The following is a 14,610-nucleotide window of genomic DNA, read 5'->3' as shown; positions in this document are numbered from 1 at the left end:
ATTATTACAGTAATACTCATCCTTCAAATGAATTTAGAGAATCTATTCCTGCTGGATTTTGAACCTATCTTTTTAGGAAGAAACTGTCTCTGGGGAATGACTGGTGAGAATAATAATTCTACATCATAACTTAAGGACAGATTCATATGATCAGCGCACACAGTGCAGCCATTTTGCACTCTTCTGTGTTATCATGGCAATGAAACTACATATGGTCACACAGATATTTTGTGGTCAGCACACCTGGATCTCCTAAGTTTCCAAAGAGGATAGACAATGATGGTAAAGAACATTAGGAACAAACTTGGTATTAACTCCTCATGAAATCTACAAGACAGATTGTGTTTAAAATTCAAAATTCTTGACCAACCACTTTTCTGACAATATTGTCCTCCTAAAGAGTGTTTTAATAAAAAATATTGCTGATATTTTACCACTGATTTATTTTCTTATAACTTTCCAACCTGCTAAGAAAATTGAAAACCTAAAAGCTACTCATTAGATAGTTTGCAAACATCAAATGTGTCATTTATGTTCCAGAGTATTGTTCCACACCTGTGAATCTTACAGAAAAATTTTGTGCCAAATTTCACATCATTTCAAATAAGTTCTCAAAATTTCAGTCCTACTTGCCCTATTCACTCCATGTAGCTTTGGGGACAGTTTTAATGGTGTAAAATTGGAGTAATATAAGAACCTAGCATAATATCAAGCCCATGAAAAGTTAGTGCAACAAGGGGACTGTCTGCAACACCTGAGAAAAAATGGCCCCATGCAATGCAAAGTAGGCAGAAAAAAATATTTATTAATAATATAAAGAATATATTAATACAAAAGTTAAGCCTCAGACAAGATTCTTAGAGACAGAGGTGAAGAGGAGATTAAGTTGCATCGTTACATGTGCTGCAATACTTCCAGCAAGTTGGGAACAACTCTGCCCTCTCCATTTCCCCAGCCAGTATGTTTGCAGAGGATCTGCCCTGCATCTAAACAACACGGACAAAAGGACACCACCAAAAGCCTTTCAGTGTTATTCTGTTCCAATTTCTGATGCCATCCCACAGCTCACATCCAGAGCTTAATTGCTATTGCTGAGGAGGTGATACTTAAAAATGAAAAATATCTATAGGTTAGAGGTGAAAATCTGTAACTGTAGAGGATTTGAAAAAACCCAAGGTTTTCACAGTTAGCTAATAGCATCCTGACAGGGGTATTTTCCCAAGATGGTAAGCTGCTTCTCTGAGAAATAAATACTTGAGTACTTGAAGAAGTACTCAAATATGACAGATGAGGACTTTATTTATTGCAAGAAGGATATAAACCATTTTTGCTGATATTTTGGGAGCACACCCTAAATCATCAGTCAACAAGTTGTTCCACATTATGCTTATGGATCTTGCTCTCACTAAATCAGAAATCCATATGGAGAATCTGATGCATTTTTGGAATTTTTTGTTTTGTTTTAAGATGTTGATGGTCTCAAAGGAAAAAAACAAGTTTAATTCAAGGTGCTACTCAGAAATTTCAAAGGTTCCACAGGATCTTGAGAGCATCTGACTTAAAAGAGATGCAGAGGATTACAACCAAAATCAGTGGGGCTCATGAAGGCCAGTCCCTCCCAAGTTTCTGAGAGGGCTTCATACAACACATTGCTGGCAGAAAAATTCAAGTTCCCTGAATTTCATCAGTACTGAGCATTACCTTCATCACTTTAAGGGATGCCTGATTCTGCCATGAACCCAACATGAACTGTGGACTGCAAAACTCTTTTGTTGTAACTCTGAATGATGTTTAAATATTTCTAAAACATGAACACACACACACCCCTCAACAACCATGCAGGCTACTACACTCTTCACTTTCCAACCCCAGATCTAAGCCTGATCTCTCTCATGTCCCATTTTTTCACCTTTTTTTCATTCTGAAGTTGGGTGTTTATAACAGAAACACAGAAGCTGTAGCTACAGCAAATCTGTTGGGTGCTGATGTAAATGAAACCTTTTAAAGCCAAATGTTTTGGAAGAGCTTCTTGCACTTTTTGTTTTAAAGAACATTCTTGTGCTTGTTTGTTCAAACTTGGTCTCTTCAACAAAGGAATGTTCTCTGGCTCCTTTTCAGCATGTATTTGTTCAGCATCCCATTAGCTTGAGGAGCTGAATCATCCTGTGTTCACGCTTTAGCTGTGAATCCTTCCAGAACAAAAGATAACTATTATTAAAAATTTTGTTTTACTTAATACTCTTTTTATTGGAAGGAAAGTTTATTGATTTTTTTTTGTTATTGTTTCCTGGTTTTTATTTTGTTTCATTTCTTAGTTAGAATAAATTATGTTTTGCTCTCTGGTAGAAAAAAAAAAGCATGTATTTTCAACACAACCCTTCAGAACATCTATAATCTAGAAAAGAAAGTTTAAAACATTTATTCTTATTAACCTGTTGAGATTGCTGACTTGCTAATTTAATTCTGCGCTCGCTCCAGTGATTACAGGGGACAACTCCACACAGCAGTGCAAAACTGACATAATCCAGACTTTCACAGACAGAAAATTGGTGTAAAAATGCCCAGTTGGCAAAAAAAAAAAAAAGCCGTTGCTTAGAATCCTCTTTGCAAACCAAAAGTATCTATAAAATTAAATGACACAGTCAGGATACAGGACATTAGAGTCTTATCATCAGCTTCTGTAGATGAGTGAAGCTATGCTGATTTGCAACAGATGATTGTTATTTTGCATTTGCTCATGATCTTTCCAAACACCACTACAATATTCAACTTTTTCTGTTGTCAGTATTTGTATATCTAAAACCAAGAAGGAATTAGAGAGCTTGGGCAGACTATAAGGTTGGCTGATTGGATTAAATCAGGCACTAAACCAGATAGATAGTATCTTCTTACCTGAAAGGTAACATTGGTTTGTTCAAGATTAGGATATTTGGAGCAGAAAATGTCTATCAAAGACCAACACCTAAAGTGCACTGAAATGTCAGCAAGTCTGGCTTTGCTCAAAACCATCCACAGAAAACCCACAGAGATTATCTAAATCTGGATGATCCGAATGTGCAGTTACTTTATCATGAAGCACCAGTTACAGTGAACCTGCACAGGCTGACTCACTCAGCTGGGAAGCATCAGGTGACCATTCTCTTTCTCATATTGCTGTATCAGATCCAAACTAGAACTTCAACCAAACAGAAATAATTGTAATTTCCCAAGAAAGACAGTACAAAAATGATAACTATATAAAAGTGTCTTTTTAAAAACTATGTTGATTGGGTAATTCAAAAACAGTTAAAGCCCCCTGTAACCACAGAAGAAAAACATGTAAAATGTATTTTCCTTGTTCTGGCCATAAAGGCTGACAGCCTTAAAGTATCTGCAGCTCCTGAACCTTTCACTCAATGAAATTTATCAGCTGAAGCCAAAGTATGGGTGTAGAGATACAAAGAGCCTTCTCACTCCTAGGTATAGCACAGGAAGTCACCTCTGTGCTGCAAAAGGCAATAGGACAGGAGGAGCTGCTCCAACAAAGACTCTGCTCACACTGCCTGGAACTTCCCTCGCCAGGAAGAGTGCCATAACCTCATTCTCCCACCTGTATCCCTGAAGGCACATGCTTTCATCCGCGAAGTGCCTTAGCTCACAGTGTGTTGAATATCCCTCATGTTTATTTTATTCTCTCATTCATTGCCAAGGTGGGGGTACAGTCACGATGAAAATAGTTTTTGGTGTGGGGCAGACATATCACATATTATATTTCTATTTTTGTCCTTTGCTCATGAGTACAGGAGTACCCAAGTCATGACTCTTTTAATCAGAAACCTCATGTATTTGTTTTCAAAAATTAATAGTGGAATTTGGTTTAGAAAAATGAATTCCCTATAACTAGTCATGTATTGTGAACCAAGACCATTGTCAAACATCACTGAGAACACAGTCGGCACTCACACTAACATGGAAATTGCACTGATGTTAATAAGTGAAATATACTGCAAAAATAATAATAGAAGAAAGCAGAATTTATATTTTTATTTTTCGTATTTACTAAGGTCTTAATTCAGATTCTCAGTGGCATAAAAAGATCACATATTTCTTTCTGTTGTTTAGAATGTCATTGCTGGGACAACCAAAGGTTTTCCAATCACATCTCGTTGATGTTACCAGCTACTGAATTTGTTCCTAACTGCCATGGTGTGACTACATTTGTTCTTTTTTTTTTGTTATTAGTATATTTTATTATTATCCATTTAATTATTATCTATTACCTTACTGATATCTATTGTTATTTGATATCTTTTATTGTTAGTGGTATTTTACAGCTTGAAGAACTTACAGATGAAAAGTAGATATTTCATCTATGCCACTTATCAATGAACACCACCTGTCAATGAACACTTTTTTTCTCCAGCAATTTAGAAGTTAGATTTACAAAAACTAGATATAGCAAGGCACGGTTTGAAAACAGAAGAGCAATCTTCAACATTCACGTTTCCTATCATTCCATGAATAAGAAAACTGCATTAAAGTTAGTATCAATTCTGAATTATCAAGATAAATCAAAATACCATCATCCCAGTTTTGGAGAACTTACTATATCCTCGGACTGCATGTTATACAAAACAATATTTATTTAATTTTCATGTTACTTTTTCTCCTTTTCTGTTTGAGATTATAGGGACGCAATGAAATGCAAAGACTACAGCAAACAAATTTGGGAGTCAATATGCATTTTTTTTCATAGACAAGTAGATAAAACTGCAACAGAGAAAAGCAGACTGTACCATGCTGTTTGTAGATAGGAGGTTTCCTATAGATGTTATCTTTTACGCCAGTGTCTGAGGAAGAGGAAAGAGAAAGGAAAGAATGAAAGAGTAAGCAAGCAGTTCAGACCACGCCGCTCTTGTCTCCTGTCAACAACACTAACAATGCAAAAAACTTCAGCAAACACTATGCATTCATTCAGTGGTTTGTCATTCACTGGTTATTGCAAAAAAAAAATGGAGCTTTATCCATCATCTTTATGTATTGAAAAAATTGAGTATACCTACCTATGCAACATAATCCCCCCTAAGTCCCTCAGAATGCTTTAAGACACCTTGAATGGCATCCATTTGGTGATAGGTATACTTCACAGACAGCAAAGAGAAACTGGCTATATTTGTCACTACTTTAAATTCCTACAGAGATACAACAGACTACTGTAACAGTCACACTTGAAAAAGGACTTTCTCCATTAATTACAAACAAAATGTACATGTTCAGATATAAATGATTACACTGGTGATACCCAATATTCTTATAGGAAATCCTATAATTTTTCTATATTTGGAATTGTATAGCTAACTTGGCCTTCCAGGAATTTTCTGAAAGCCCCCAGAGCCACAGCCCAGGGTTCCCATATCATGTTGTACAGATATCAGATTTACTCAGTACTATGGACCTGAGTAGATACAATTCCTAATTGTGGTCTTTTTATAGAAACATTAACCCCAGAAGCAGAAAATGAATAAACAAATTACACCACTGAACAGGTAGATGTTCTTAGCAGTCAAAAAACTAAACAGTGTGGATATAAATTTAATTCTTGTTAACTGAATGTAAACTTGGAAACACTACAGTACATACGCAAAGCCAGCCACAGTGAGCTTCCTGCAGTTCTGAAGTCTTCCAGCTACTTTCAAAGTTTATGTCAATATGACTTTTAAATTCAGAGAACAGATGGATAAGGAGGAAAAAAACCCAACAAAACAAAAACCCCTTCAGTTGTTCCTCATGCACACACATTCAACAGACTTATGCACTATAAATCATAGATTCTTAGAATCATTAAGGCTGAAAAAGACCTTTGAGATCAAGTCCAACCATTAACCCAGCACTGCTGTAACTCTATAGTCTTAGCAACATTTGTCACTGTGTGCCTCCTGTACAGCAATTTTTTAAAAAAAATATAGGTACATGAGCACACAGCTCCCTAACTCCTTTATTTCTGAGAGGAAGTTTAACAGGTAACAGATATTTACTTGTCAGTCATTTTCTTCTCTTCGACTTTGAAATTCACAAATCGATGCCAAAAGAAAATTACATTCAGAAGAGAATAAACAGGTGCCAGCAATTGAAGATCAAAAGCTAAGCAGTTAATGCCTACCTGGAATATGGAAATGCCTAGGAGCCTGCTGATAGACAGAAGGTGAAGATTTGCTCTCAGAGTACATGGATAAGCTTGGAGTGCTCCGACCACTTTCACTGCCTCCAAGGGGAAGAGCAAAGAAAGCAGATAAAAGAAAAAATGGAAAGCAAAGTAGAGTACTTCAAGCATAAAAGCTTGTTCAAAATGACTTGTTAATCCAACAGTTTTAAATCCATGTTTTTTTAAAACCCGTTATTTTTCAGCACAGTAAACTGGCTCAGACGCCAAACGACTCATCAAAAACTAGTATCTGATAGATAGATAATATCAGATTAAACTGCCCTACTTTGAAATGAAAGCTTCTCTTTTAATGACACTTTCATAAAGAGAATCAAAGGATAAGAACATCCACAATCCTGTAATGTGTTTTTGCACAGCCTTAACTGAATAATCTATTGAGCAAGTGTTTTAAAAGTTTAGTGCTATGGCTCATAGCCTGCCCCTGAAACCAGTAATGAAATCATTCAGTAGTGTTTAAATTATCTCAAAGCAGGACTAGATCAAAATACAAATGTTATGGTTAAGTCAAATAATCCTGCAGGTATCAGTGACAAAAAGAGATGTTGAAATTCGGCTCTTAATTGTAAACTTTTTCCACAGGTAACATGCCACACTATTTTTATGCAAACAAGGTTGGATTATCAAGTCATGGATCTATAATGCCATAGTCGCTTCACCAAGTTTCAAGATATGCATAAGATTGTCCCATATTGATTTTTCTACGTTTTGTCAAATGCTCATTAGGTGCCATTCATTTCCTCTTATTTCCCTGAAGCACACTCTATGGCATTATAGTGCTGGTTGGCAAACAAAAAAGTAAAGCTCTACTTTTTTGGGACTTGTAAAATCCTTTTAATTTACAGCACTGTTAAGCAACTGGAAGCAAACATGACATTTATTCTTACATAAAATGACTGTTAATTCGCCATTACTGTTTTAGTGTGGACGAAGCACAGATTTAATGGCTAGTAACAATGAAATTATAGCAAGTTATGTTGGGGGTAAAGAAAATGCAGCGGCTCAGGGTACTGGATCTGTAACTGAGTTCTACCTTCATGGAGGGGACGTTTTATAACCACAGAGCTACTGGATTACCAGAACTGTCCAGGCCATGCCCATGGAGGTGATCTGTGCCCTGCTGATGAGCAGTGGATGCATTGGCATCGGATTGCCAGCCTTGACATGCACCACCGAGGTCAAAGGGTAGTGCCACTGAGTTCAGCAGGAGCAGAAACAGGACAGACAAGGTCAGAAGAGCGTGCTGTGTATCTCATGACAATACACTGACCAATCCATTCTAAATTTTGCATCTGTTATTTTATTAAAACTCAAAAACCATTCAGCTGTGGCCACTGTGTACTCACTAACAGTGATTTCTTGTTGAAAAAGTGTAATCTGAGAAGTTGAGAAATTGGAATCACAACTACACATGCCCATGGTCCTTCCAAAATGCAAGGGAAGAATTACGGAACTACTGAGAATCTGGTGCGTCACCACCTACTTGCAGTCAAGTATTCCTCGGACAAGAAACCTGACAGTTACTCAGTTTCTTGATTTTGCTCTTGGAAGAAAAAAAGGGGTGACAAGTTTTCACTGCACATTTATGAATTTGCTCTTTCTTTGCTGCTTGCTGCCCAGATTCCTGGCCATCCCTACTAAATGGAATAAGCCTCAATGTCACTGGTAGATATTTATTAAAGTAAGGTCCCTTCCAACTCCAAAATTCTTAAAAATCTTGTAATGTCATTCATTGAAATGAGATGTTGTTACTGGAATTTTCTAATTTAAACAGAAAATGAAAGTTCTCAAGGAATTAATTCCTCATTTACTTAAAAATCAGCATATTATTAAAATGTATATTCATATATGACCTGCAGGAATAATCACTTCTTTGATCAGTGACCCAAGGTGCTGGTATCACACCCACACACAAAGTCATTCTTCAGGAATAGGGTAGAGTGTCAGCAAGGAATCAGGAGGAAGCATTAATTAAGAGGAATAAACTTGCAAGAGAACAGGATACAAGAACAAGTACCAGGGGACAAAAAATCTACAAGTTGCTCAATCCAAGTGATTATCTATGTGGAGCAGTTTACAAAGCCATCATCTCCAACTTGCTCGAAGGTGAAGAATTAATGATGAAATGATGGAAAAGGTTCTTCTTGCACCCCACTCATACAAGCTGATTCACATTTAAACTTTAATTCTGCCACTGATTTGGACAAGCATCAGTAGTTGTATCTCACATTTTGCACACAAAAAAAGTGTTTAATAATAAAGTAAACTCAAGACCCATGTAGAAAGTTACTGTGTAGGAACTACAGATAAATGCTTAACCTAGGCTAAATTTGAATCTCTAAAATGAGACTTTGCCAATAAAGTATCTCTTTCAAGGTTTGCCTGGTGTACACTGATAAAGAACCTCAAATAAGGTCTCAGAGAAAAGACCAGAGAGAGTAATTTTTCAAATTTTTGGGTTTGTCTTCTGCCACAAGCATCCACAGGCTGTGATCTGCTTTGCTGGTCAGTGAAGAGTAAAAAACCAGAACCCTGAACTCTTCCCTGAATTTTGTTTAACTTGAAAAGAATCTGGAAAGGTTTACTTTGAATTTGAGTGTTGAGCACAAAAACCTCCTTGTGTCCTCTGGCTGCTGACAGGGCAGGTTGCACATTTAAGTCTGTGTGTGTGGAGCCAACTGACCAGGGCTTTGACTATGCTCCCTTTTCAAGGGACTGTCAGGAAAAGTATAATATTGCTTATACTTCCTTCCTAGTCAGCTTTTATCTTATCTGGGAGGATGGGAAATTTGATAACGAGTTACAGTAAGAGCTGTCTAAGTTCAGGACTGAACAACAAACAAATGCCTCTGGCCTAATGAGGGAGATGTCCAAACCTACTCACAAAACCGGATCCTTTTATATCTCTGCCCACGCTGCATTAAGATAGACAAAGCTTTTTGAAGTTTGATGACTAATTCTTTTCAAGTTTTCAAAGCCAAATAAATGGGCTTTGGAAGCTGTGCTCCTGCACTAGAAAGGCAAGATAATGTCCACCATGTTTTAAGTAAGCATATTTTCAGCAGGGCTCAGCACACCCACTGACTCCATTACCTCAAGAGGAAGAGCCACACTAACCACAGGTGCTTGGAATATCACACCCTATGACTTGCAAGGGCATGAACTGCCAAGCTTTCTTGAAGTGCAGCTGGACTTATTTTGAAGACAAAAACCCTTAAAAGAGCACAACCAAACCACTTTTCTTCATGATGAAGAACAGATCATCCTATTATACTGCATGGGAGCCAGGCTACAGTACACTGACGGAAGAACAGGAACTCCATAATCATATTTTTCGCTGGAAAAAAATTATGAACCATGTCATTCTCAGGAAAAATATGATGCAAACTCAGTGAAATCAAAAAGAAGATTTTGCTTGTCTTAATTTCCCTAGGGTAATAACATATCTGTCTCCTGGAAGCTTAAAGAAATATCTTTTATGACAAATGTGGAGTGCTGGTTCTACAAAGATTACTTCTACTACTATGAAGCAGTGTATTACTTTTGGATTTAATAATATTTTTTTAAACAAGTATGATTTCACTTTCTTAAAACTGAAGTGGCAACATTAAATTTGGTCTGGATACAAAGCAACTATTGCTACAATCCTCTTCTTTCCACACTAACCACTTCAAAGAGAAAAAAAAAGAGCACATCCACACCATCAAAAGGCTCCTCTGTGAAAAAAAAAACACAGACTGGAACTCAGAATTCAGAGATCTTGAAAAGGATAGGGTAAATCTTCTGACTCCTTTTGGACTGACATATTAACTCAGTGTAAACCAGTGGATAATCTATACAACCTCAGCAAGGCTCAGGATTACCTATTTAGGAAAATTATAAACAGGTTCACCTTTTTAGCCTCACAAGAGCACTGTGAAGCACTTTAAGGTACCACTTAAAAAATATTTTAGCTCCTTGACAAAAAGTGCTTCAGAATTGCAAAATATTAAAATTTTGATCACATTACGAACAGTTATCTGGGTACAAGGAACTAGCAACTTGAGGATTTCTTCATCCAAACAGCAGCACTTAATAATTGCTGCTGCTCTGAGCAACAGCAGGTAGCACTGAACAAAAACTCATTTTAACAGGAGTGCTGCCAAGTAACTGCCAGCAGGACTTCGAGGAAGAGCTTTCCATTCAGTGAAATTGTGCACTGCAGCACAGCAAAGAAGTTTTTCTTACTCAGTACATCAGGTTGTATAATACCATCCAATTTAGAGGACAGATTAAAAAAGCAGTGCCTCAGAGAATATCAGGGTGTCTGCCAGCCTTCCAAAAAATGCATGGGAGGTTGACTGCTTCTTGTTGTGGAAAGGAGATTTGCAGGTTGACTCTGAAATGGTAATAATCAGTTTAATCTCATCAGCTTTTTCCTCCAAAATTTTCCCTCAGGGATCATATTTGGAAGCCTTGAGCCTGATTCTGTTCCTGTTCATACCGGTGAAATTCAGCTGACTTTGGGCAGAACTGTTTCTGGATGCATTAGGGCCCAGTGAAGATGCATTACTTATTATTCCAAAGGAAATGAGTGCCTGCTATTTACTTGAGTGTGCAAGTCTATCTCCTGCAGAGGGTCACTTTCTTTTCTGTAATGGTTACAGCAGCAAGAACAACAATTTTACTTTATTAAATCATGAGAGTCAAGGAACAGGCATTGAAAATGTTTGCCATTCATGTCTCCTTACAGCTGATACTGCTACTAGAGAAGATAGAAGCAGGGGAAGATGTGGTAGCTGAATGTCTTCTCTTTCTGACATTTAGCTAACAAGCAAAAAAAAAATAGCTTTGCCTCAAAGTTTCTTGGCATTCCTCAGTACTGTCCCACATCCTCAACATGGAAGCTGTTAAAAGTTAATATCCACTGCAAAAAAATTAATGGGAAGGAGAATTGATTCAGTTACTCTTGTCTTATAATATATGGCACAGATTAATTGATAATCAGTGCAGCTGTATTGATTTAACCAGCTGCCATAACTTTTGGCAATGCTAAAAATAATAGGAAGAATATCTAAAAGTTGGAAGGTTAGATAACTGATCACCCTATGTTGTATCCAATGTATAAGCTTATTATATTAATTATCATCACCACAATAGGGTAAAGATATTTTAGAACAAACAGACTTTAAAGTAATTCCCTCCCTCAATTTCATTATAAAAGCTAATTCCTTCCCTCCACCCCTCTGAAAGACACTTAACACTCACTGGAAAAAGCAAAAATAAAACAACCCATACCCACTCAGTTCGTAAAACTTACACAGTACATCAAGAAAGCACTTGCACAAAATTAAGACAAATTTTATCCAAGTGGAAGCCATGCTTGCACACACATAAAAGTGAAACACAGCTGAATAAATCTACAGTATCACAGCACGGTTTTGCATTCCTGGACCTTACCTTTGAAGAAAGGGATGTAATGATGTCTGAATGTAGATGTAGGGCTTGGGTGTTGGGGCAGGGAGATGCAGCTACTGGTACCAAGACTCTGAGTACCAGCTGGGGGCAACAGAGAGTAAGTGAAAATAAACTATTTAGTTCACTTACTGAAAGCCACAAATTACAATGCCGTCCTTTTTTTTTTCCGGAACATTTTCCTCCTGATGCTTAGAAAACATAGTCTATCTTTAAGACTTCATCTTTTGCTGATTATTGCTAAGAACATGACAGTGGCCACACTACAGGGTTGGCCAAGGGACAGGGGCTTTCCGCAGACAGAAAGAGTATCCCATAAAATGCTTTAATTGTAACGCATCAGAAAATATTCCAGAAAAGGCACCACAAAAAGCATGGCTGCACTCAGGGGAAAACCTGCATATTCAAAAGCTGCAAGAGGGAATGATAAATGCTCAAAATGGATCTCATGAAATGAAATGGGGAGAGCCTTGTCTCTGCTGAGAACTGTGCCACAAGTGGGTCCAGTTCTCACTGCCAGCAGTGCACACCGGTAGGATTTAGTTCACAATGCACCAGGGCACTCCAGTGCACAGCTAATTTAAGTATTTGAAGAAACATCCTGAAGTTATCTGAGCTCTGAAAGTTAGACATATTATTAAGTACCTTGTAAACCATTGTCAAACATCATCTTTGTTTGCTTTGCTGTAATAATGTCCTGAAAACATACTTTGGAGGACTAATGGCAATTATTAAAAATGGTGATTATGATGATTATCTTCTAAAGTTTCAATGAAGCTGTAAAACATTAGAATTCATTTGGAAATCCTTTTGTCTTTCCTTATTGCTTTAACGGTGTGTTGCTAAGTTTAGGCATGACAGACCTTCAGGAGAAACCATCTTTCCTCTCTCTAATAGATCTTTTTATACTCAAACTCATTTCCACTTTGTCAAAGATTTTACTATGTAAAAATATTCAATTCCTGCAAAAACCATTTCTGTTACCTATAAAATCTTCATTTCCCTGGAAAGATTAAGAACCCACAATTTTCTGAACTAGTTTATAATTATAATGTATCCCCAACGTTAATTAAAAGACACCAAGAAAATAATATAAATGATCTGTGTTCTCCACCAGAAGGATGGAGTTGAGAAAAAAACAGAATTAATTTTGAGCAATTTTATTGATTATTTCCAAGGATAAAACTCTGTGCAAATCCCAAATATTAATGGGCTTTTGTAAGGCATTCCAATGCAAAGGTCAGAAAGAGGTGATCCCTCCTCTCTGACAAGAGCACCAGCACAGCTGCTACTACAGCCCAAAGCTGCAATAAACACTGCTGTAAACTTCTCGACTAAATCAACTTGGCCTTCAATCTCCAGCCACTAGAATCACTAATCACTCCTCCAGCTCTTGCCCTGTGGAGAGGAGACATGAACCATGACCCTGTGATACAAGAAAGGATACGAAATCACTCAATCATCGTCTTGTGTGCATTCATTGCTACTGTGCCACACCTTGAAAGAGCTGTGGATTGAATATGTACCTTCAGGCAAGATGGGACCAGGATTAAGTGTTTAAACTATTCTATCTTGTATCTACATAAAATCAAATTTTTTTAAATGCCTATTTTTCTTTGTTTCAATGCATGTTCCTGAAGCACTTGTTTCCTTTCTTCCCTTTCTTCCCATGGGATTCTCTAATTACAGTAAATAAATCACTGCAATGAACTGCTATTCCACTTTAAACTCCTGTCCCCTGGAGTTTATTCTACTTGCATCATAAAACCAAGTCATGGAAAAATCTAGAGAATAAGTAAGGCTGCTTTTTGATTACCTGGTCTGCTGTAATGCTGAGGAGAATGGGAGGTTGGGGTGTAGCGACCATAGCCCAGTGAGCCAGCAGAGCTCGGGCTTGATGTTCTGTACTGCTTGAAAGATCTGTCATCTTGGTCACCCTTAGAGGAAGACACAAAATATACATCATTAGGGAAGAGAAATGACTTCTGAAACAGGCAGAGTATGCCATTTTGCATGTTTCTGTGCTGTGGGGATGGAAGTGGTTGTCCTAAGATTCCATGCAATCCCAGTGAAATGAGGTGGCTTTCAGCACCTCCACCTCAGTGTGACTGAAAGAGCTCTGCCAAGTATCAGAGAACGGTCATGTTACCAGGAAAGTCAGCACATACATGAATTTAAAATTACAATATAATTTGAAAAAAACATATATAGGTGGGTGGAAGATGAGATTAGGTTAGCATGATAGCATTATGGCCACTTTGTGCCCCTATGAATGGGTGCATGATGGTTATAGACAACACAAAAACCAGCATTTGTTGGGTTCATTAAATCACAAAACCAACTGTATAAATTGCCCAGTGTACCACACTGTAACACGGTCATTATGCTATAAACACTCATATACAGCAATAGCATTAATACTTGTGCAAAGCAAGTAAGACAACTCAAGTCCCACTAAACCTGTGGTTTCAACAAGTTAAAACCATGTACACCAGTTAAAACCATGTACACCCATTCCAAGCCTCTCACTCCCTACAGCTAGTTAAACTGCAACTGCAATTTGCATGTCTTCTTAACAGCAAAAGCCTTACTGAGTGAAATAGATGTGGAAGTGACTTTTTGTAAACTAGCTACATAAGCAAATTCAAATTTCTTGTTTCTTTTAAGACAAGTGAGAATTGGTTTGAGTTAACTTCAAATTGGAACAAATCAAAGTAAACTGCAGATGCTCCTTTATGGAAAGACATACTCCAAAAAATTCTTCCCTTCTCCTATCCCAGTAGAAATGAGTAAAGATATGCTATACCATAGCAGGTGTTAGTCACTTATGAATATGGGGACACCCTTCAGCATCTGTGTGACTCCCACTGGATTTTCCATCATTTAAACACGCAGTAGACCCTACTTGGCCCCATGATCATCACCCAGATTCCTATCAGGACAGCTTAACTATATCC

General features: G+C 37.4%; 1 protein-coding gene across 15 annotated transcripts in view; it reads right to left on the bottom strand.

Annotated features, from left to right (window-relative positions):
• ABLIM2 (actin binding LIM protein family member 2) overlaps positions 1-14,610 on the bottom strand; it is a 140,273-nt gene that overhangs the window by 23,942 nt on the left and 101,721 nt on the right. For 7 of the 15 annotated variants that reach the window (XM_032685220.1, XM_032685225.1, XM_032685222.1 and 4 more), the window contains 4 exons: positions 13,470-13,590; positions 11,639-11,737; positions 6,140-6,241; positions 4,776-4,829 (listed from right to left, as the gene is read on the bottom strand). In XM_032685220.1, the coding sequence (XP_032541111.1) occupies positions 4,776-4,829; positions 6,140-6,241; positions 11,639-11,737; positions 13,470-13,590 (376 nt within the window). The remainder of the gene's footprint in view (positions 1-4,775; positions 4,830-6,139; positions 6,242-11,638; positions 11,738-13,469; positions 13,591-14,610) is intronic. The other 8 variants (XM_032685226.1, XM_032685227.1, XM_032685235.1 and 5 more) reach the window with 3 other exon arrangements.

The sequence above is a fragment of the Chiroxiphia lanceolata genome, chromosome 4, assembly GCF_009829145.1.
Source record: "Chiroxiphia lanceolata isolate bChiLan1 chromosome 4, bChiLan1.pri, whole genome shotgun sequence".
Lineage (NCBI taxonomy): Eukaryota > Metazoa > Chordata > Aves > Passeriformes > Pipridae > Chiroxiphia > Chiroxiphia lanceolata.
The sequence above is the reverse complement of the archived record's forward strand: the minus strand, read 5'-3'. Positions and strand labels throughout refer to the sequence as shown.